This window comes from Parasteatoda tepidariorum, chromosome 9, assembly GCF_043381705.1.
Source record: "Parasteatoda tepidariorum isolate YZ-2023 chromosome 9, CAS_Ptep_4.0, whole genome shotgun sequence".
Classification (NCBI taxonomy): Eukaryota; Metazoa; Arthropoda; class Arachnida; order Araneae; family Theridiidae; genus Parasteatoda; species Parasteatoda tepidariorum.
In genome coordinates, this window is record NC_092212.1 from 27626162 (window position 1) to 27646331 (window position 20170).

A 20170-nucleotide genomic window follows, 5' to 3' on the forward strand; every position below is an offset into this window, starting at 1 on the left:
TTTTATTTTATTTTGAATTGAAAAGCTTGATGAGCACTAATGCAATTGTACTCATACATAAATTCCTTTATTGTATGTTATTCAATGTGCTATTGTTGCTGGGAAAAAAATTTTCTCATATAATTTTTTTTTCCAATAGCAATTTACTTAGATAACTTCAGAATATTAAAGCAATTATGAATTAGATACAAATATATTTCTGCCTGATTAAAAAAAGGCGTAACACATAAAATAACTTTTTGGAACTGCTGCATTAGATGATCAATTTCAGGCTAGCTGATATAAAAAGTGTAGAATAACCAATAATAAACAAATAAACTTCGTAAATTATTAGAAGTTTAGAGGAAAATAATACAGTATTTGATGAAAAATAGCAAGAAAACTTATTAAAAAAATAATTAACTGAAATATGTAACAAAATATTATAATTCAGCAACAAACATAAAAAAGTAAAACAAAAGTTAATAAAACTAACAATAATTTTAAATAAACCATAGTAATATCTTTTAAAAATCCAGTCATAAAATATTAATAAATCACAATAAAATAATATTTTTTGTGTTTATACACTGACTCATAAAGTGTTATTGATAAAACAGATTTGAAATTTTTGAAAATGAAGCTAGTATAACAGTTTATTTAAGTATATTTATAATAATTTATAAACATATTAAAAAACTTTTAGGCTTAAAATTTATTTTTACAATTCCTAGTTGTCTATGCATTTCTTAGTAAAGTAGTATAAATGGCACTTACAATTCAATAAGGCAATAAATAAAGGGCAATTGTCAATGCCAATTGAACAATGTTGTTACTTGCTAAGATATAAAAAATGTAAGAATGTAAGTAAAAAAATAAAACAATAACAATTTTTACATGACTAGATTTTAAAGCTTTTTTTCATACATTGATACAGTATATTTTAAATTTTTTAGTGCAATTAAAAATATTGTTCTACTACTTTTCATAGATTAACCTAGAAGTCCAAATTAGATTTCTGTATTTTAAAACAAAGTTATAAAAATATTCAAAGCCAATTAAAAAACTCAGTTTTTTTTAAAAAGAATTTAACTTAATCCAACATTTTTTATATTGAACACCAACCTAGAAGAAGTAAGCTTTAACAGAATATGCTTACCGATCACTGCGTGCAAATGGCAAAGAATGGATAACATTTCTAAAAGGTGGGTTCTGAGTGGCAGAAAAAGTATTTTGAGACATAACCGTAGTAGGGCCACCACCAACCAAAGGTACTTGACTTTCACCAAAACTTTGAGGATTATGACCTAAAATAGGATTCAATGTGCTACGAACCATAGGAGCGTGAGAAGGATAAAGAGTCGGTGCACAAGCCTGGTGAGATATTATGTGTGCTGAATTAGTTATAGTAGAGTTTGTTTGACATGGTGATGACGATGACTGCACATTATGATTCATGGATGGAAATTTTACAGGCGATATAGAAACTTGGTTATTAGAACAACCCATATCAGGTAATATATTACTTAAGTTGAAATTGGGAACTGGATGTGTTGAAGGTGAATATGTGTGACTAATAATCGGAGTTGTTAGGCAGGAACAAGATAGTGGTTGAGTGGGTGGTCGTGGCAACTGACTCATGGCGAAATTTGGGTGTTGAAAATTTAAATTGAAAAAGTTGTCACTCTGTTGATGTAACACAGGATTAAAAGTTGGATTAGATGGTATCACAGAATTGGCAGAACTTTCTGACATCTTTTGCTGAGAACATTGAATTTGATTAGGAGGTACGATGGGAGGTCCAGGATTTGTTTTGAAATAGCCATTTGGTACACAGGATGAATTTGGTTTGTTACAACCATTTTCCTGAATGCTGCCAAATGTAGCAATATTTGAAGTGATATTAATACTAGAATCATTGATATTAGTAGTTTTGTTCTTTTTAGTTTTGGATCGATTAGATACCACTGCTTTACGGTTAGAAAATATGCTTGAGTTGTGGACATTCTGTCTACTTTCAGGCACAAATACTTCCTGAGATGGTCTGGTGTTGGACGGTTTAGCAGTCATATCATTGACTTCACGAGTATTGTTAGAAGCAGAATTATAAAAGATATTACCTACAAAATTTGCATTGTTTTGAGAAAATGGGGGTTGTATAGTAGGTCGGTGAGAGTTAAAATTGTTCTTTTCAGAATGAAACGTTGGGACTGGAGGGCCAACAGGCATACTTAAATCTGATGACATATCCGGATTTGATGAAACAGAACGATGAGAAAAATTGCAACAATTAGTTTTCTGAGAAGGCTGAGGGTAATTATTTCCAAATGAGTTCGGTTGAAAGCATGGACCAGATTCTGAAGCTCTAGAATTCTCTAGAGTTGGCTTCACATGTGGTAAAAAATTGCAATTATTGTAAAGGGAACTGTGGTTTTCAAACGGCAAAGAAATATTAGAATGATGCTTAGAAATAGTTGATGTTTCATGCCTATTTCCAACTATCTGGGATTCAGCACTTAAATTCATATTCAAGAAATTATCATTAGACAGAGTTAAAGGAACATCGTGAGTCCTTGTCATACCATTAAAAATAGATGTTGAAACAGTTTCACAAGGATTATAGTTTGATGAAAAGTTATGAAAAGATGTAACTGGTGGTAAAGGCACCAAAGGGGCATTTTGAATACTAATGTCGCAGCTCGATACAGGTAAAAAGATAGGGGTATCACTAATGTTATGCATGTTTGTAACATTTGTACGTTCATTTTTCTTATCTGTAAACCTTTGTGGATACCTATTAATTATATCGTTCTTTTGTTTACTTTTATCAGAACTTGCACAAGAAGTCTGCAAAAGACTCTCTGCAGAGTAAGACAGAGATGCCCTCTGGATTCTAGAGCAAGTAGTTGAAGTAGATGTAAACTGTGTACTCGATATAGGTGTGCATACTATAGAGCTTTGTATGTAATCCGAATGATTTGTAGATGAAGCAATAGATTCAGAATATGAAGGCTGGTCAGAGATAAGGGAAAGAGCAGAGTATTTTGATTGTGATATGTTTGATGTAACGGACGATGAACTTTGCGATGTCTGACAGTGTGCCCCATTTCGATTTTCACTTAAGATATTAGTGTTACTATTTTCTTTCAAAAGTGAGCTCAGTGAATGATTTAAAGCATCTACTCGAGTTTGAGAGCTGAACGTATTTGAATTACACAGATTTGTATTTTGTTTTGTGAAAGGTAAACTCCCAATTCCATTTGTATTAATACAGTTAAATGTTGAATTGTATAACATTGAAGAACTAGATGGGAAATTTTGAACACTTGACACGTTTGACATGGGAGTGTAAAAAGTGGAATTGTTGGGAACAGTGCCATAGCCATCAGCTCGCAGAGTAAATGGGGAATCCGCTTCAGTCCCTATGGGATCAGATGTGACTGTTGAATTAACACTTGGAACATGATTAATGGTTGTTTGACTATGTATGTGAGAAGTAGATGTTTTAGATGAAACACTGAAATGAGACTCAGAGTGATTTAACTTTATACCGCAATCTGAAGTTTTTGTACCCGAGAGAGCAGAAAGGTTTTGACTTTGATCACTACCACAAAATAAATTTTTTTTCTTCGAGTCAGGTTTGACTTGTGACTCTGATAACGAAACAGTTGTGAAATTCTTTGAGTTATCGCTCATTGTTGCACAGAGAGAAGTGGTATGGGAAAATGAAACGTTTGTAGATTGCACAGTGGGTTGAGTAGAATTTTCAGATGAAGAAGTAAAGTTCATTCTTGGTAAGTTAAGATATTCTTCGGCAGGGTTAGAAAAATTTACTGATTGATAGTTTTTATCATTATTAAACATTGATTGATTTTCATTGCATGTTAAAAAGGTGTTCCGAGACTCCATGACTATAGAAGGAGATACATCTTTTAGAATATCCCCTAAGATAGGATTTATGGAGAACACTGTATCCACAGTGGTAGGAGTTTTGCAATTATTTTCAGGAATCTGAATTTGGTTATTAAAATTTCCAATGGAATCAATAACAGAGTGAGTAATATCAGCAACATTTGATTCAGTTGAAGTGGGCTTCAATGCGGAATCAAGAAGCTGATGGCACTCAGAAAAAGAATCAACTTCAGGTGCTTTGTCTGAATTAGTAGAATTTTCTTTAGTTCTTTTTAAGGGAGGTTCATCATCTAAGGACAGTTTATTCTTTCTGATTTTACCTTGTTTGTTTTGTTTAACGCTTTCATCACACACAGTTTGATGTTCTGAGTTATCAGAAATAGAATTCAAGGTATTGCTTGAATTATCAACTCTAACTTCAGAATTTTCTTCAAGTGCCTTTGAATTAGAAATTATAGGATCTGAATTAGAAGTAGAACACTGAATAATGCTGTTTTCTTTTGAACAGGCTGATGTTGAAGAATTTGTGTCTGCTGGATCAGAAGTTAAATAAACAATTCCTCTTTTTGACAAATAATTTGCTTCTAGTACCTCAGTACCAAATATAGATTCTGTTGCTCTGGCTAATATGTCACAATGGGTAAAATAACTGCTAGCTTCCGATCTTACATTAACATGATCCTCTTCTTTAGATTGAGAGTTTGATTTTTCATTAATTTGAATTTTGTCAGAATCTAGATTACTTCCAATTTGAGAAATATCATTTTGATTGCAAATATTAGATGACATATCTGGACGATTAACCTTAGGGGGAGTCTTTTTCTTTCTGAAATTCGAAACTTGTTTAGACTTTTCATTTTTGGAATTAGAAAGACAATTTTTATTTGGTGTTGATATGCTTTCTGATTTTGAAGATGATAATTCATTATTTGCTAAATGAGCTGAATCATTTTCTGAAAGAACAACAGATCGATCAAGGCATGTAGATAATAAAGGCAAAGTTGAAGTAATTGGCTGTTTGCCTATCGGATACAAGTTAGGCAAAGAAGAACAAACATTAGACGATGATGGCAATACAGAAGTTACATTTGATGATAAATGACGAGAAGTTGTAACTACTTGGGATGATGGAATGTTTCCTGGCAATGAAGAGTTTGTGAACACTGTCGAATTCAAAGAAACTATTTGGTTCATTGAAAACATTGAAGGCAAAATATTTTGATTTATGGCACAATCATTTACAACAAATGATACAGTGTCAGAAAATACATTATTAGGTACTTGTATTGTTACTGAAGAATTTTCATTATTAGAACTACCTTTAGTGTTAGCATTCATTTGAGATATTTGAATTTCTTTTATTGGTGAAATGTTAATTTTTGTATTAGTACTACTTTGAACTTGGGGATTTTTCATCATAATTTTATCCACAGAACTTATTGGCTTGCAAGGATTTATAATACTACTGTTTGAACTTAAAATCAAGTTTTTATTCGGAGATGCTTGCAAGTCTGAACTTGACGAAGAAACCAAAGAGCCACTATTATTTTGTAAAGAGCCAAAAGAAGCAAAAGACTTTGATACACTCGATGAAGTCACAATTGATGAGGATACATGGTCACTACTTATGATATGCTTTTTAATACCTTTTTGATTCCCAATGCCTGCCAAAGTTTCCTCACATTGAGATGTTGTTCTATTTATACTAGACTGATTTCCAGACTTTATGACAGGCCATGCACTACTTATAGCTGAGTGACTGGATATAGAATTATCAGTTGGTTTGTTTTGTTCCAATTCTTTAGTAGTGCTGCAGATATCTTTGTTAGAAATAGAATTACCCATCAAAGCAGAGAGAGAGAAATTTGATTTTGAGGAAGAATCAGGCAAGGAGATACTAGTGCAACAGGTTGTTACAGGAACATTTTGAGCTGAAATGTCTGAAGATTTGTTTGTTTCTAAGTGATCAGATTCGGTTGCATTGATTTGTAAGCATACTGTATTGGATAATTGTTGAATGGTATTATTATGTGAGTTCGAAGACACAGGGGGAGAACTAGGAGATAGTTTTTGATTTAAAGAAACTGATAAGCTTGCCTGTATTTTTTGTGATTGATTAGCAAGAGAAATTATCTTATTAGCAGAGAGTACTTGCAACGAAGGCAGAGAATTTCCAGGCATATTTCTCACGGCTTTATTTTTAGCTCTTTCTATTTTTAGTCCTTGACTATTTGAAACTCTTTCGACTATAGTTTGAGATGTATTCAATGGTAGAGCAGAATTTATAGCTGCTTTTGAACACAAATTTGAACTGACAGTTACACAGTTACTGACAGATGGCTGAGTAGAATTTTCAGCCTTGTTTTCATCTGAGTTCAGGCAATGAGCATGGAAGCGTTTATTAGCTGAATCAGAAGAAGATGCTTGTTGCAAAGGCACTATAAGTGGGTCACTGGGTGTTAAGGGATTTGTAAAAGTTGGAATTATACTTTGCGAAAAATTGCTAGTTGCACAAGCATTTCCTAAAATAGTTGGCTGTGCTGGCAGCACAATTCTTGTATTTGCAGAAATGTTTGATGAAATAGGAACAACTGTACTTGGATTAATAGTAATCAATGTGTTATTTAAAGAAGATTTTTCTCCTTGCAGGCATGAATTATCAATTTGTGTGGGACATATCAGTGATGGCAAACCCACATTTCTTGTAACAGGTGCTACATTAATTAATTGAGGCCACAAAATTGGTAAGGTACTTGGACAAATAATTGATATTGTATTTGATGATTTGTCTTGAGGTTGATATTGTTGCAAAATATTTCCACTTGCTGGAATAATTATTGTTGACATGTTCTTGTTGCAAACATTGACTAGAGATGATCCTTGGGTTGTAGACATCACTGGGAACTGTGAAAGTGCTGTTGTCACTCCACCTGTATGAATGGAAGCATTCTTGACACTATCTCCAGGCACTACGTTAGGCAAAATAATATCTTGAACTATCTGATTTTCGGTATGTCCGTTATGGCTAACAATTAAAGCAGAAGAAGAAGTTGGCAGACAAACTTGATTATTAACAGTATTAATAGGAACATTAGCTAAAGATGAAGAAGAACTGGTTGATGCTCTTGTAATTTTAGGTTTCAATACACTTTTTAAGGTACTTTTATGCTTCAATACTTTACCCTTTTTGCACATTTGGCTAGCATTGTTTTTACCAGAGGATGCAACTTCGGAAAAGCTAGGAGAGGAAATAATATTAACTTGAATTGATTTATCACATTGATTAGAATCAGAGTTTTTGACGACAAAAGAACCATTTTTATTCTCAAGTTTGTTGCTATATTTCAATACTTTCTCAGATAAGGAGTTCAAACTAATGTTAGCTTCAAGCAATAATTTTTCATACACAGCGTTCTGTTCAGTAACAAAGGTTAATTTCTTCTTCAACTGTTTTACTTCTTCAGCTATAAAAAATGGTTAGGAAGAATAACAGTCATTAAAGATAACTTCATTATAACTTTATCAGATTTTAATAAGACTGAAATTTCTAAAGCAAGAAAACATGAGTTTGTAGGGACAAAAATTATCTTACGCTTTTCCACAATGCCATATCAGGGTGCATAGCCAAATTATTCAACAAAAAATAAGCACCTTTTAAGCACTTTTCAAGTACTCAAAAAATATTTTTAAGCACTTTAAAAAAATATCATAATTAAGCAGGATTGAAAAGTTTTTGACAATCGACGGTTTTATCTTGTTTTAACCGTCATGTCAAAAAAGAAAAGAACAAAAACTTTTGGAATTGTTTTTAACAATTTTAAAAAATCATGAAATTTTGAATCATGTAAAACGAATGGCGTTTTCATACGCTACAGACAGATTAAACGGCGAAATAGATTGGGGTTGAATTAATTATGAAAATGTTGAATAGAACAATGCGAACTGTGTCTTTTTGCATAATTCGAAGCGAAAATCAACATAGTAAAGGAAGAATCTTATTTTGAAAAAGGGAAAATTAAGCACTTTTTAAAAACACCCAATCAAAAAAGCACCTTTAAGGGCTTTTAAAAAACGAAAAAAACCACCCTTTAAGCACTTTTTAAAAACACTACGCACCCTGCATATACAAAGCTTAAAAGGCAGATTTTTTTCTTTCATGAAAAGTTTATTTGGTATGAATTCTGTATCCCTACTTATAAATACTTCAATAATAACACAGAAATTCGTGAAATTCTATTCACGCATTTTAAAAATAATTCTAAAAGATGTTCATAAAGCCCAAGCAATTATGGCACACCGAACGCCAAAATTTTAATACAGGAAACATAGTGATATATTTCTGGTAAATTTATCAAGCAGGCTACAAACTTCCATTCCACTTTATGTGGAAATAAAAATATTGTACACAAACATCTCAGAAAATAGCAAACATAATTTTAGGAAAAAACGACCATACGTGATAAAAACTAGATTTTATGAAAAAAATAAATAAAAACTAAAAGTGCTATTTAATGAAAGAAAAAAAATTAAAAAAAATATTGATAGCTCCTGATCAAGGGCACTTAATTTTTTTGTCAAATCAAAATAAAATAAAATAAATAAATCAAATGTTTTCTAGAAGAAAAGTATGTTAAGAAAAATAATAATTACTATGGAAGAAAAAACAGCATAAAAGTCTTTTCACATCTTTCTGAGATATTTATGCCAGAAATTTGCATTTTTCTTATAGAAGTAGCATTAAGATAAAAAATTGGTCACATGATGAGCGTTCCCTTTAACATTTAGGCTAATTATAATCAGCCTTTTTTCTTTTGATAATTAAGAAATGTGCAAAGAATTACTCAATGAGACTAAGTTTCTTTACACTTACTGTGAATGAACCATTATTAAGGCCATTTACAGTAAGCCTTCCCTACTTTGGATTTATGATAAACTGCATGAAAATGTGATATCACGCTCATTGAGCAAAGAATGATATATTTTCGAAATAGCCTAAAGGTATGTGGGCTGTGCAATATACCTAAATAGTATCAGCCTGGTTAGAAAATACTAGTGGATATCAAATTCTTATTATTAATATATAAAAACACTATTTATACATTTCTTAAAGGTCTTTTACATTATCATACATTGTTACAGCATAATATAAATTTCCATCCTTTTCATTTTAAGAAGTTCAGTTTATTGTATAGCTTTCATTATACAGCGTTTCTTACTTAATTGTTGTTATGAATGAATGAAATTGTAAAGATATGTTTAAATGAAATGAAGGGTTTTCTTTTCTTTACTTTCACTGAAAAAATATAAATTTAGGAATTTTTTTTAAAAAAAGATGTAAATATATTAAAATAATATAAAATCATCAATAAATTATTATATTGTTTTGCTGTGACATTTTATTAAGTTATGTTATAAAAGAGAAATAAATAACAAACCTTGAACTTCAGAACAGCGATCTGACATGAGCTTTTCTTTCTCAGAAACTAAACGCTTTATGTAATCAACAGTTTGCTCCAAAGTGCTTATTTTGCTCTGTAAGTAAATTCAAGGTAGTTTATTATGCACAGGAAAAAAATTAAAGACAAAAATAAAGTCTACTTATTATTTATTACCCAATAGATAAGAGAGGGTTCATAAATAATAAAAAATTTTCAGCCTTTTTTGAAATTTTCATATATTTTCTTAATATCTTCAAACTAAGATATATTTCAAAATTAAGTTAGGTTGAGACCCTGAGTAAAATACTGATTTGAGAGATTTCAAATTTTTTCTGACTTCCGAATTTTTTTTAAAGAGAAAGAATTACACGCAAAGTAAAAATCCCAAAACTATTTATTATTAGTATGAATATTCATGAACATTCAATGAATGAGTAAGAATTAATAGTAATTCAATTATTAAAACATGGCTTAGTTTTACAAAAAGAGCATTTAAAGGTATGAAAGGACAGGTGGGACAAGGGCCACTCTTCTAAAAAGGCTTAAGGAGAACTCTGATATCATATCTATTTTCTTCACTAAATGAAAATCCAATGTAGAACATCTGCTATTACTAAACTACATTTATTAATATATTGAGGGTTAATAGAATTTATATATACTAGCATATAGATTTATAATTTTAACATATTGTAATTTAAAACAAACATAAAAATCAGATTATATAATAAAAACAATATTTTGAAATTTATAAATTCTATATATACCTGTTTATGGACCTCTTTACAAGGAAGGAGTTCAGCAATTTTTGAAATCCAGCCATTGATTTTATCTTTACGTCTACGTTCCACAGCATTGTGAGTTTGTCTCCGTCGGGGAACTGCAGGCTTTTTTCTTTTCCTGGATTAAATTTTCGCAATTTTTATAAGTATAAAAGTAAATTCATTAATTAATACACAATAAATTAGAAGAAAAAAATACTATTTTTCCCCAAAAAGAAAATTTAATAATTCACTTTAGAGATGGTAGAAATATTAAATGCACAACATTTAGAAAAATTACTTTAAAAATTCTGCAATATTCAAAAAATTATTTAACATTTTTTCCCAAAGGTTATTGAACCTCAATGCTTGTATAAAAGGAAAAGAAAGACATTTTCACCAATTCATCAATACCATAATTCAACAGCTGCAAGAACGGTTTGTTGATATTGATCAAAGCTTACTTTCTGTAAGTAAACTCCTATCTTTAAAGGAATGGCCCTTGAAACCTTGCCCAAAAGATTTTGGAGAATCTGAAATAAATGCTATGCTTGATAATTACGCCAGTATCCTCAAAAAATTTGGCATTGAAACATCTGATGTCTTATTTGAGTGGAAAACACTAAAAAAGGCACTTTATTCAAGAAGGGATGAGCCAAACAGTTTAACCTGAAAAGACATTAATGTTCAACATCATATTGGACATTCCCAAATCTTGGCAGTAATTGACGTGTTATTAAGTTTGCCAAGCACATCATCAGAATGTGAAAGAGGTTTTAGTATAATGAATGAAACCAAGTCTGATTGGCATAGCTGCTTGTCCACAGAATCATTGAATGATTTGATGAGAATAAATCTTGACAGTCCTACCATTGACTTATTTGATCCTACACCAGCAGTTGCCTTATGGTTAGAAAGTGGTGAAAGGAAAAAAGCTTGTTTCAGAAAATAGACTATATTTTACTTACTTATTTTTTACATGATGCAAATAAATTGTTAATCTAGATAAATTTTATTGATATTTTTCATCAAGTTTTGAAAAACTCTAGGTATTTAATTCAGGGTTTCCTGATTTAAGAAAGAAGGTAAGGTTCCTTTTTAAGAAAGGAAAAAATCGTTGATTTAAATCAAAAAAATTAAATTTCGAAATTTTACTCAAAGTAGAACACCACATCAAATTATATTATGTTTTAAGTAAAAGTAATCTTGTTTTAGAGTGTATATTATTTAATTCAAGCGATATAGACATTTTTAAAATTGATTATTACATGTTTATAATTTGGTTCAAGTAAATTTATTTGGATAAAAAAAATACCATAAATTGAAAATTGTTTCTATTTTCAAACTTATATTCACTTGCTATTCTTTAAAAAAAAAAAGCAATAGAAATACTGATTGAATTATATTAATGCTAACATTAATGGAATTTAATAACTTAATTATAATATTCTAAAATTCATATCTTATTCTATTATCTTCTTTGCATTTACATACAAAAAGGTAAGTCTATACAAACTGCAGACTTCTGAGACAAGAGAGGCTGAATTTGTCAAGGGGATTTTAGGATTAAGCTTTTAATTTTAGAGAATGAAAGATCATTCAAAATTGAAATAATTATTTTGTTTCCGCTTATTTGTTTACTTATTTTTAAACTTGTTTTTATAAACCAAACAAGCTCTGAACAATTTTTATATAAAATTATAATTGAGAATATATTTTATAAAATAAAAGCCAAAAGGAATAATAAATGCTATGGTTGTAAGACTAATTATAAATAACTAAAGATTTAAACAAATTACCAATTTTTTTTTAATATTACTAAATGCTTTGTTTAAATCATCTTGATAATTCGTGCTAATTTCAGATGTTTTTCTCCTTTATTTTTTATTTTTATATTTTATGTCCTAAAACAATCATATTGTTTATTTTTGTTACATTATGATTATGTATAGTTTAATAATTTTGTGATTACTTCAAAATTGAGTAAAAATCATAGTTCTTGATTGCTAAAATATTCTTTTCTAATTAATCTTAGTAAGTAGTATAATTAATCTTATTTCCTTCTTAAATTCTAAGTATATTTATGCAACTTGTGTATTTGAGTTACTTAAAACTATTTTAGAGCTTATTCAAAATTTTTTTTTTTAAAAAAATTTTATACAAAATTAATATTAATCAAAAAAATGCGATTTAAATCAAAAATTTATGATTTTTAAAAAAAAAAATCATGATTTTTTCAATCAAAAATTTTAATTTTTTTAATTTTATTTGCAGCTAATAGGAACGCGTAGACGAACCAGTAAAGTTTTGTGCGGACTAGTAAAATGTTTTAGTTACTGGTCCTATGGACCAGTAATTTTTTTTTTTAAATTTCTACCCCTGCATACACATTCAGGGTCCGCACTAAGGATTTCAAATTATTAGCCAAATATTAAAAGTTTTTGCCAATTTTCGAAAGTCTTCGCCAAATGCAAATCTTAACAATTTTTCATTATTAAGTTTCTTCCTATAGAAAACTATTTTACCGCAGTTTGTTTCACGTTTATATTATTTGGACCCAATTCTAATAGGTTATGTGGGGCATCCACTAAATATTACTGTAATCGAATAAAAAAAATACTGGTTTAGAAAAATTCATTCTGGCGCAATTTTGCTTATTGAGTTAAATATATATATTTCTTTCCAGTGGAAAAAAATCTTTCGCCAATACTTTCACCATAACACAATTTTATTAGCCAAATTTACAGTTTTATCCTATTTGGGATAAAACTGTAACTGAGGTGGCGAATACTTAGCACAGGCACTGTGTATAGAAAAAATTTATAAGACGGACCACTCTTTCTTAAAAAGAGATGATTTTATTTTATTTCTTTTAATAATCGTTAAAAGCGATTTCAGAGAATTATTTTTAATTAGACGGAGCTACATGAGAGCCGTCTGTCATTGTGGAAGTTACAAAATCTTCTGCCGGTTGGGGCGCTGACGCGCATGCGCGCCAACATCCCGCCCGGCCTTGCAATGTTCATGCAAGAACTTAACAAATAAAATTTTTAAAAATAAACACAAATATTACATAACTTGACAATATAAAACATAAACATTATAAAATGTAGGAAACAGAATATATAACATAATGAAAAATACAGTATTTTTTATTTATTTTATGTATCGATAGGCAAGACAGCTATTTTAGAAACAGCTCTTTTAAATACCCCAGATTTTGTGCAAATTTTTACTACACGCACTTTATTATCCGAACCATGATAAACATAAATTATTCGGCCTAAAATCCAGGTATTTAAAGGCAAGAAATCTTCTTTTACAAGTACCATCTGTCCTATCTTTAAATCCTTTTTTGTTACCATCCATTTTGATCTAGCTTGTAATGTATTTAAGTAATCCGACTTCCATTTTTCCCATATAAGTTGTACAACTTTTGTAGTTTTTTGCCACCGACTTAGACGATTATCATTGAGATCAGTTAAATTTGGTTCGACAATTGATGTTATAGGCCTCCCTATTAGGAAATGGCCTGGTGTTAAAACATCAAAACTGTCATTATCACCGCTTAAGGGGCAAAGGGGGCGACTATTCAGAATTCCTTCGATTTGAATAACTATTGTTTCCATCTCTTCGTAAGTGAAATGAAATTTTCCAACTGCTCTTTTAAGATGATGTTTTACTGATTTTACACCCGCCTCCCAAAGACCACCAAAATGGGGTGATTTTGGTGGAATAAAATTCCATTCTATGCCTTCAGAGGTAAAATAATTAGCCAAAATCTGATCTGGAAAATTAATTAATCCATAAAACTTTTTTAATTGAGAATTAGCTCCAACAAAATTAGTGGCATTATCAGTATAGATTTTGGAGCATTTTCCGCGTCTACTCGTAAATCGTTTCAATGTGGCAATCATCGAATCGGAAGTCAAATCAGTCAGCTGTTCAAGATGGATGGCTTTTGTAGAAAAACAAATAAAAATACAAATATATACTTTGTTGAGAGTACCCTTACGTTGATGTTTATATTTAACAGCAAAAGGGCCGCACAGGTCTACACCTGTGACGGAAAATGGGGGTGACATGTTGACTCTTTCACTTGGTAAATTACCCATAATTTGAGTGGAAAGGAAGGGCTTAGATTTGAAACATGTTACACATTGATGTACAGTTTGACGTGCAAGATTACGACCTCCTAAAGGCCAAAATTTTAGCCTAACTGCACTTAACAAACCTTGAGGGCCAATATGAAGTAATTTCCTGTGTAAACTATCGAAGTAAATTTTACTTAATTTGGACTTTTTCGGTAAGATTATCTGATGCTTTTGATCAAAGGGTACTGAAGCATTATCGAGCCTTCCACCTACTCGTATTAAACCGTCCCCATCTACAAAGGGATTTAAGCTAGAAATATTGCGAGAAAAATTGTTCTTATTTACCAGTGTCTTCTGAGAATGCTTAATCAGGATACTTTCAGAATACTTTACCTCGTCAACTGTCAAGGGTCCCATTTTCTTATCCTTATGTTTACAATTATGAAGAAATCTGCAAATATAACATAAAATATGATTAATTTTATAATAATTATTTGAGAGTTCTAAAAGTTTATCAATCAGGGTCTGTGAATCATCAGTTAGCAAAACAGTCTCTTCCGTACTCTCGGTTGAGGAAACAGTTTTTGCTTCTCGGAGAATTGTTTCTTTTTCACCTTCTGCAAGGGATTCTATATCAGGAAATGATTGTTCTAAAGTTTCTTGAAAATCAGATTCCATCAAAAATTCAGCACCTGTCCACCACCTGGAACTATCAACCAAACATTCAGCACTAATTCCACGAGAGAGAATATCTGCAGGATTATCTGTACCTGCACAATGGTGCCAGGAGTTTGGATCTGTCAAAGTGGCTATTTCTTTAACTCGATTAGCAACGAATTGTTTCCAACGAGTTGTCTTTCCCTTTATCCAGTAGAGCGCAATTTTAGAGTCAGTCCAATGATATGCAATTGAAGACCTTTTCAGATTCACAATCTTTTTCACTTTGGATGTCAAGCGAGCTGCAACTAGAGCTCCCAGCAATTCCAGTCTAGGCAGAGTCACACTATTCAAAGGAGCTACTCGGCTTTTAGAAGTCAAAAGTCTAACAATCGGTCCATTTGGTGTGTAAACTTTCAAATATACTGTAGCACCGTATGCGTTCTTACTGGCGTCACAAAAACTATGAATCTCGACGATATCCTCTTTGGATATAGAATTAAGAACCAGTCTAGGTATCTTAAGATTTTCCAAAAAAGGTATCTCTTCACACCATTTTATCCACTCTTTCTCTATTTTCGGTGGCAAGGATTCATCCCAAGGAATTTTTTCACTCCACAGTTCTTGGATCAGACATTTCATTCGTATGGTGAAGCATGAAATTAACCCTAAAGGGTCAAATATCTTCCCTATAGCCTGGAGTATCGAACGTTTTGTACTTTTGCTTGAGGAGACGAATTTTAGGAGACTTCTGGTATCTACAGAAAAATAATCTTCACTGGTGTTCCATAAAAGTCCCAACACTTTAGTCTGATTGGAGCCCAGACTAACACTAGCGTTTGCAGGATGAGTATCTAGTCCCTCATTCTTCCACTGCTCCATCAAATCAGCATCATTAGTTATCCACTTCCTTAGAGTCATTCCAGCAGCTTCTATTATTTTATTTGCATCTCTAGATATTTCTAATGCTTCATCAAAATCATTGCTACCGGAAATAAAATCATCCACATAAAGATTTCTATCTAGAAGTTGAACGATAACAGGAAGATCATTTTCATATTTTTTGATATGGTGCCTGATAGTAGCAGCGAGTAGAAATGGACTTGAGTTAACTCCAAAGTTCACTCTATTAAAATGGAAGATAATTATTTTGGGATCTCTAGAAACACTTGGTTCATCATTGCTCCAAAAGAATCTTACTGCGTCTTTGTGTACCTCAGCAAGACCTATTTGTAGGAAAGCCTGCTTCACATCAGAACAGAAAGCTGTTCGGTTGAGTCTAAATTCAATAAGTACATCCAAAATATTGGGGTTTAAATTGGGCCCTGGCCACAAACAGTCATTGAGAGAGAGTTCATTGACCTCGTGCGCCGCAGCGTCAAACACAATTCTTAACGATGTTGTTAAACTTTCTTTTTTAACGGCCATATGGGGTAAATAAAATATAGGTCTTTCACATTCATCCTGTATACTATCAGGTTTAACTATTTCTATAATGCCTTGACTTGTATAATCCTGTATAATTTCACGGTATCTATCATAGAGATCCGGGTCATGCGTAAATCTTTTCCATAAGCTTCGGAAACGTTGTTTCGCTAAAGAATAATTATCAGCAAGTTCATTATAGTCTTTTCTAAATGGAAATTGTACTATGTAACGACCGTCTTTGGATTCAACAGTTTCATTAAATATTTTCATGGCCTGATCATTCTCTTGTAAAATTGGATCGTCTTTAATCCCAAGCCCCTCCAAATCAAAAAACAGTTTTAGTGTATCTTGTAGCGAATCATTTTTTGTTAGATAACAATATCTTTCCTGTGTAATTTCTATTTCTTTAAGTTTACCGCAAGCTATCAACCCCAATAACGACTCTTTAAAAAACAGATCATCATTTATTTTATACGTATTTTGTTTCAAAACCTTGAAAAAAATATCAGAACTTATTAACGCGTGCACTTCAGTAGCTTCATAAAATGACTCATCGGCTAATTTCAAAAAATGAGGAATCTCTATTTGCGAAATGTCTAAAGTAGTGGGCGGTGTGAGCCCCGTAATATTATCAACCACATAAAATTCAATTAATTCATTAAAACTAAAATCTTCTTTCGAAATGGATGTAGTTAATTTCCAATTAATGTTTTGGATCGATCCGTTTAATCCCGAAATCGGTGTTTTTATTTTCTCTTTTTTAATCCCTAATAAATCGCTCATATTTTTCTTTAAAACGCATACATTAGAAGCTGAGTCAAGGATCGCTTTCATTTTTATTCTCCTACCATCTGCACATGTAATAAATATTTCAGCAGTTGAGAGCAAAACGTATTTTTTGTTTTGTTTATTAGTGGCTACACTTAATACCGAAGCACTGGGATTTGATGGATTACTAGTAGAAGAAGAAGGAAGTGGCACGTGATCAACTTCACTTTGAGATCGCAAATGATTCATATTCATAGAATTCGAAGAAGAAATATTTTATTCAGTTTTTTTCAAATTTAATTTTGTACAAATTAGCTTAGAATGTTTTGAAGAGCAAGGACACCGATATGGGGAAATACATTGGGCTTTTGTATGATTTTTTTTCAGACATATTTCGCACAATTTATTAGCACGAATTATCTTTATTCTTTCATCAATGTCAAGATTTAAAAATAATGTGCAGCGAAAAATGGGGTGCATACCTTGTTTACAAAGAAAGCAATTCTTATTTTTATTTTTATTATCGTTTTCAGACACTAAAAGAGTTTTTGGTTTAGAGGGAAACGTTGCGTGCTTTTTTATTTTAGTTTAGTATGAACAGTTTCTATCTACGGATAAAAGTACAGCTTCCCGTTGCTCTAAAAAGGTTATAAATTCATTGAAAGAGGGAATTTCTTTTGTTTTTTGTAACAATTCAAAGTTTTTACGAGATTCTTTATCGAGTTTTTTCAACATTATAGTTTGTAAAAATATATCAAATAGAGGATCTTGATTATATTTTAAAACCTTTAGAGCTCTTAAATTTTTATTCAAACACTCAATCATGGCGCGAATTTCTTCAGCATTTTCTTTTTCTATTTTCTTAAAATTCAAAATAGATTGAATGTGTATATCTACGACTAATCTTTTATTGTCATATCTTGAAATTAATGCTTCATATAAAGAAGTAAATGTATCGAAGGTAGAAGCAAATTCTTTCACTTCATTAGCAAGACAAGAATTTAAATAATATAGTTTCTGTGTTTCACTGAGTTGACAGTTACAGGGTTCATGCTCTACTATAATAATAAAATTCAAGTACTTTTCAAGGACTTTTGAAGACTTATTATAAAATTCTCAAGGACTTAAATTTTAGTTAAAGATAGACCAAAATTTAACATTTTAAACTAAAATGTTTTGACGATAAATGTTAGTCGATAATAGCAGTGCTGAAAAATAAGACTTCCATAGCTCTCTCTTGATTTCGGAAAGTGATCTAAGTATATATATGTAAAAAAAATAAATTAATTAAAAAAAAAAAAAAAACAAGGGTGATTGGCATCAAGTCGAGAATAAAATTCATGATGCATAAAAACGTCAGGTTTGAATTTTGCATTAAGGCTTACTTTAAGCTAATAACGCTTAAATACAAAGTCTGAATAAGCAAAGATTCGGGCAGAAGACGGGGTAGGGGGGGATGTTCCATATAATACTGTGATATCAATTAGATATTTAAAAACAACTCTGCCGGGAGACTTTTATTTAATATTTAAAGTGGCAGAAGCATTTAGACAGTGAAATTTAAATTGTTCTTAAATATAATTTTGAAATTTTGACCACTTTTCTATTTAAGAAAATTAATCAATTATTGGATGTTGCGGCTTGATTATCATTTTAAATTTAATATCAGTCAACCATTTTAAATTGAAACAGTTGCCAATTTTTACCTCAATACCTTCTGATAGATTCTTAGTAACAATTTTGGTCACTTTGACTTTTTTAATTAACCACTCATACTTGAATTAACTTTTTTTCAGTAGCATCGATCATACTCACTTGACATGGTCACGTGAATATGAATTGCAACGAGTAGTTTTCAAATCGAGTATAAATACGAAAATCGATGTTTGATATCGCAAAATGCGTGAATACGAATAGCGACATTGGATTTTAAACTAGCGGGAAAACTGATTGCGCTAAAAAAACGCGAAAAAATACAAATCGCGATATTATATTTTTAAATTGCTTTAATGGGAATTGCGAGTACGATTTTTGAATCACGCGAAAACGAATTGCAACACCAGGCATTAAAGTGGACAAAAATAAAAAAAGCTGAACTTTTACAACGCAGGTCATTAGGAGGAGGGGGGGGGAGTGCTCTATATGATACTGAGATTTATAAAAGCAACTTTTGACTATGCTAGGAGATTTTTATTCAATATTTAAAGTGGCTGAAGCATTTATACAGTTAACTTTAACTTTTTCTTAAATATAATTTTAAAATTTTGACGCGATTTTGGATTTTAAAAACACGAAAATGCAAATCACGATATTGGATTTTAAAATCACGTGAATACAAATAACGATATTGGATTTAAAAATCCCTTGATTACGAATCACGCTGTTGGATTTTAAAGACACGAAAATACAAATTGCGATATTGAATTTTTAAATTGCGTAAATAAGAATCACGATGCATAATTTTTAGATCACGTGAATACGAATCGCAGTGAGTAATTTTTAAATAGCGTACAAATACGAAAAACGATATCTGATATTACAACTGTGTGATAACGAATCGCAAAATTGGATTTAAGAATGCGTGAATACGAATCGCGACGTTGGATTTTAAACTCATGAGAATAAAAATCGCGATGTTGGGTTTTAAAAACGCTTAAATACAAATCGCGATATTGGATTATGAAATTGAGTGAATAGGAATTGCTAGTACGATTTTTAAATCGCATAAAAAAATTGCAACACGTAAGTTTTAAATCAGTTAAATACAAAAATCGATGATTGATATTAAAATCATTTGATTAAAAATCGCGATTTTAGCAAATTCCGGTGCAGTTCCTAATATTTAAAATTCCAAAAATCAGCCAAACAACAACAAAAAAAAAAATCAAATATCGGCGCTCGTAACGAAACACTTAGACTCCTTTCCACTCTATAGCAGAAGTCGCGGTAATCCGACTATCGTTCGGGCGGCTTGGGTTTCTCCAATAGGACTTCCCAAAAATTTTAGTTTTTGGAACATGGTCGGAAATTTTCAAAATTGGGGAAAAAAAGCGGATTTCCGCTTTTTCGTGGAAGTCTTTCATCCCTGCAACACATAATTTTTAAATAAGTCTAATACGAAGATCGATGATTG

At 31.1% G+C, this 20170-nt stretch overlaps 1 protein-coding gene across 2 annotated transcripts in view; it reads right to left on the reverse strand.

Annotated features, from left to right (window-relative positions):
- Positions 1 to 20170, reverse strand: part of LOC107444675 (serine-rich adhesin for platelets-like) — a 23361-nt gene continuing 3191 nt past the window's right edge. For both annotated transcript variants that reach the window (XM_016058888.3, XM_016058890.3), the window contains 3 exons: positions 10097 to 10229; positions 9327 to 9423; positions 1 to 7355 (listed from right to left, as the gene is read on the reverse strand). In XM_016058888.3, coding sequence (XP_015914374.2) covers positions 1135 to 7355; positions 9327 to 9423; positions 10097 to 10229 — 6451 coding nt within the window. In that variant the 3' untranslated portion in view covers positions 1 to 1134. The remainder of the gene's footprint in view (positions 7356 to 9326; positions 9424 to 10096; positions 10230 to 20170) is intronic.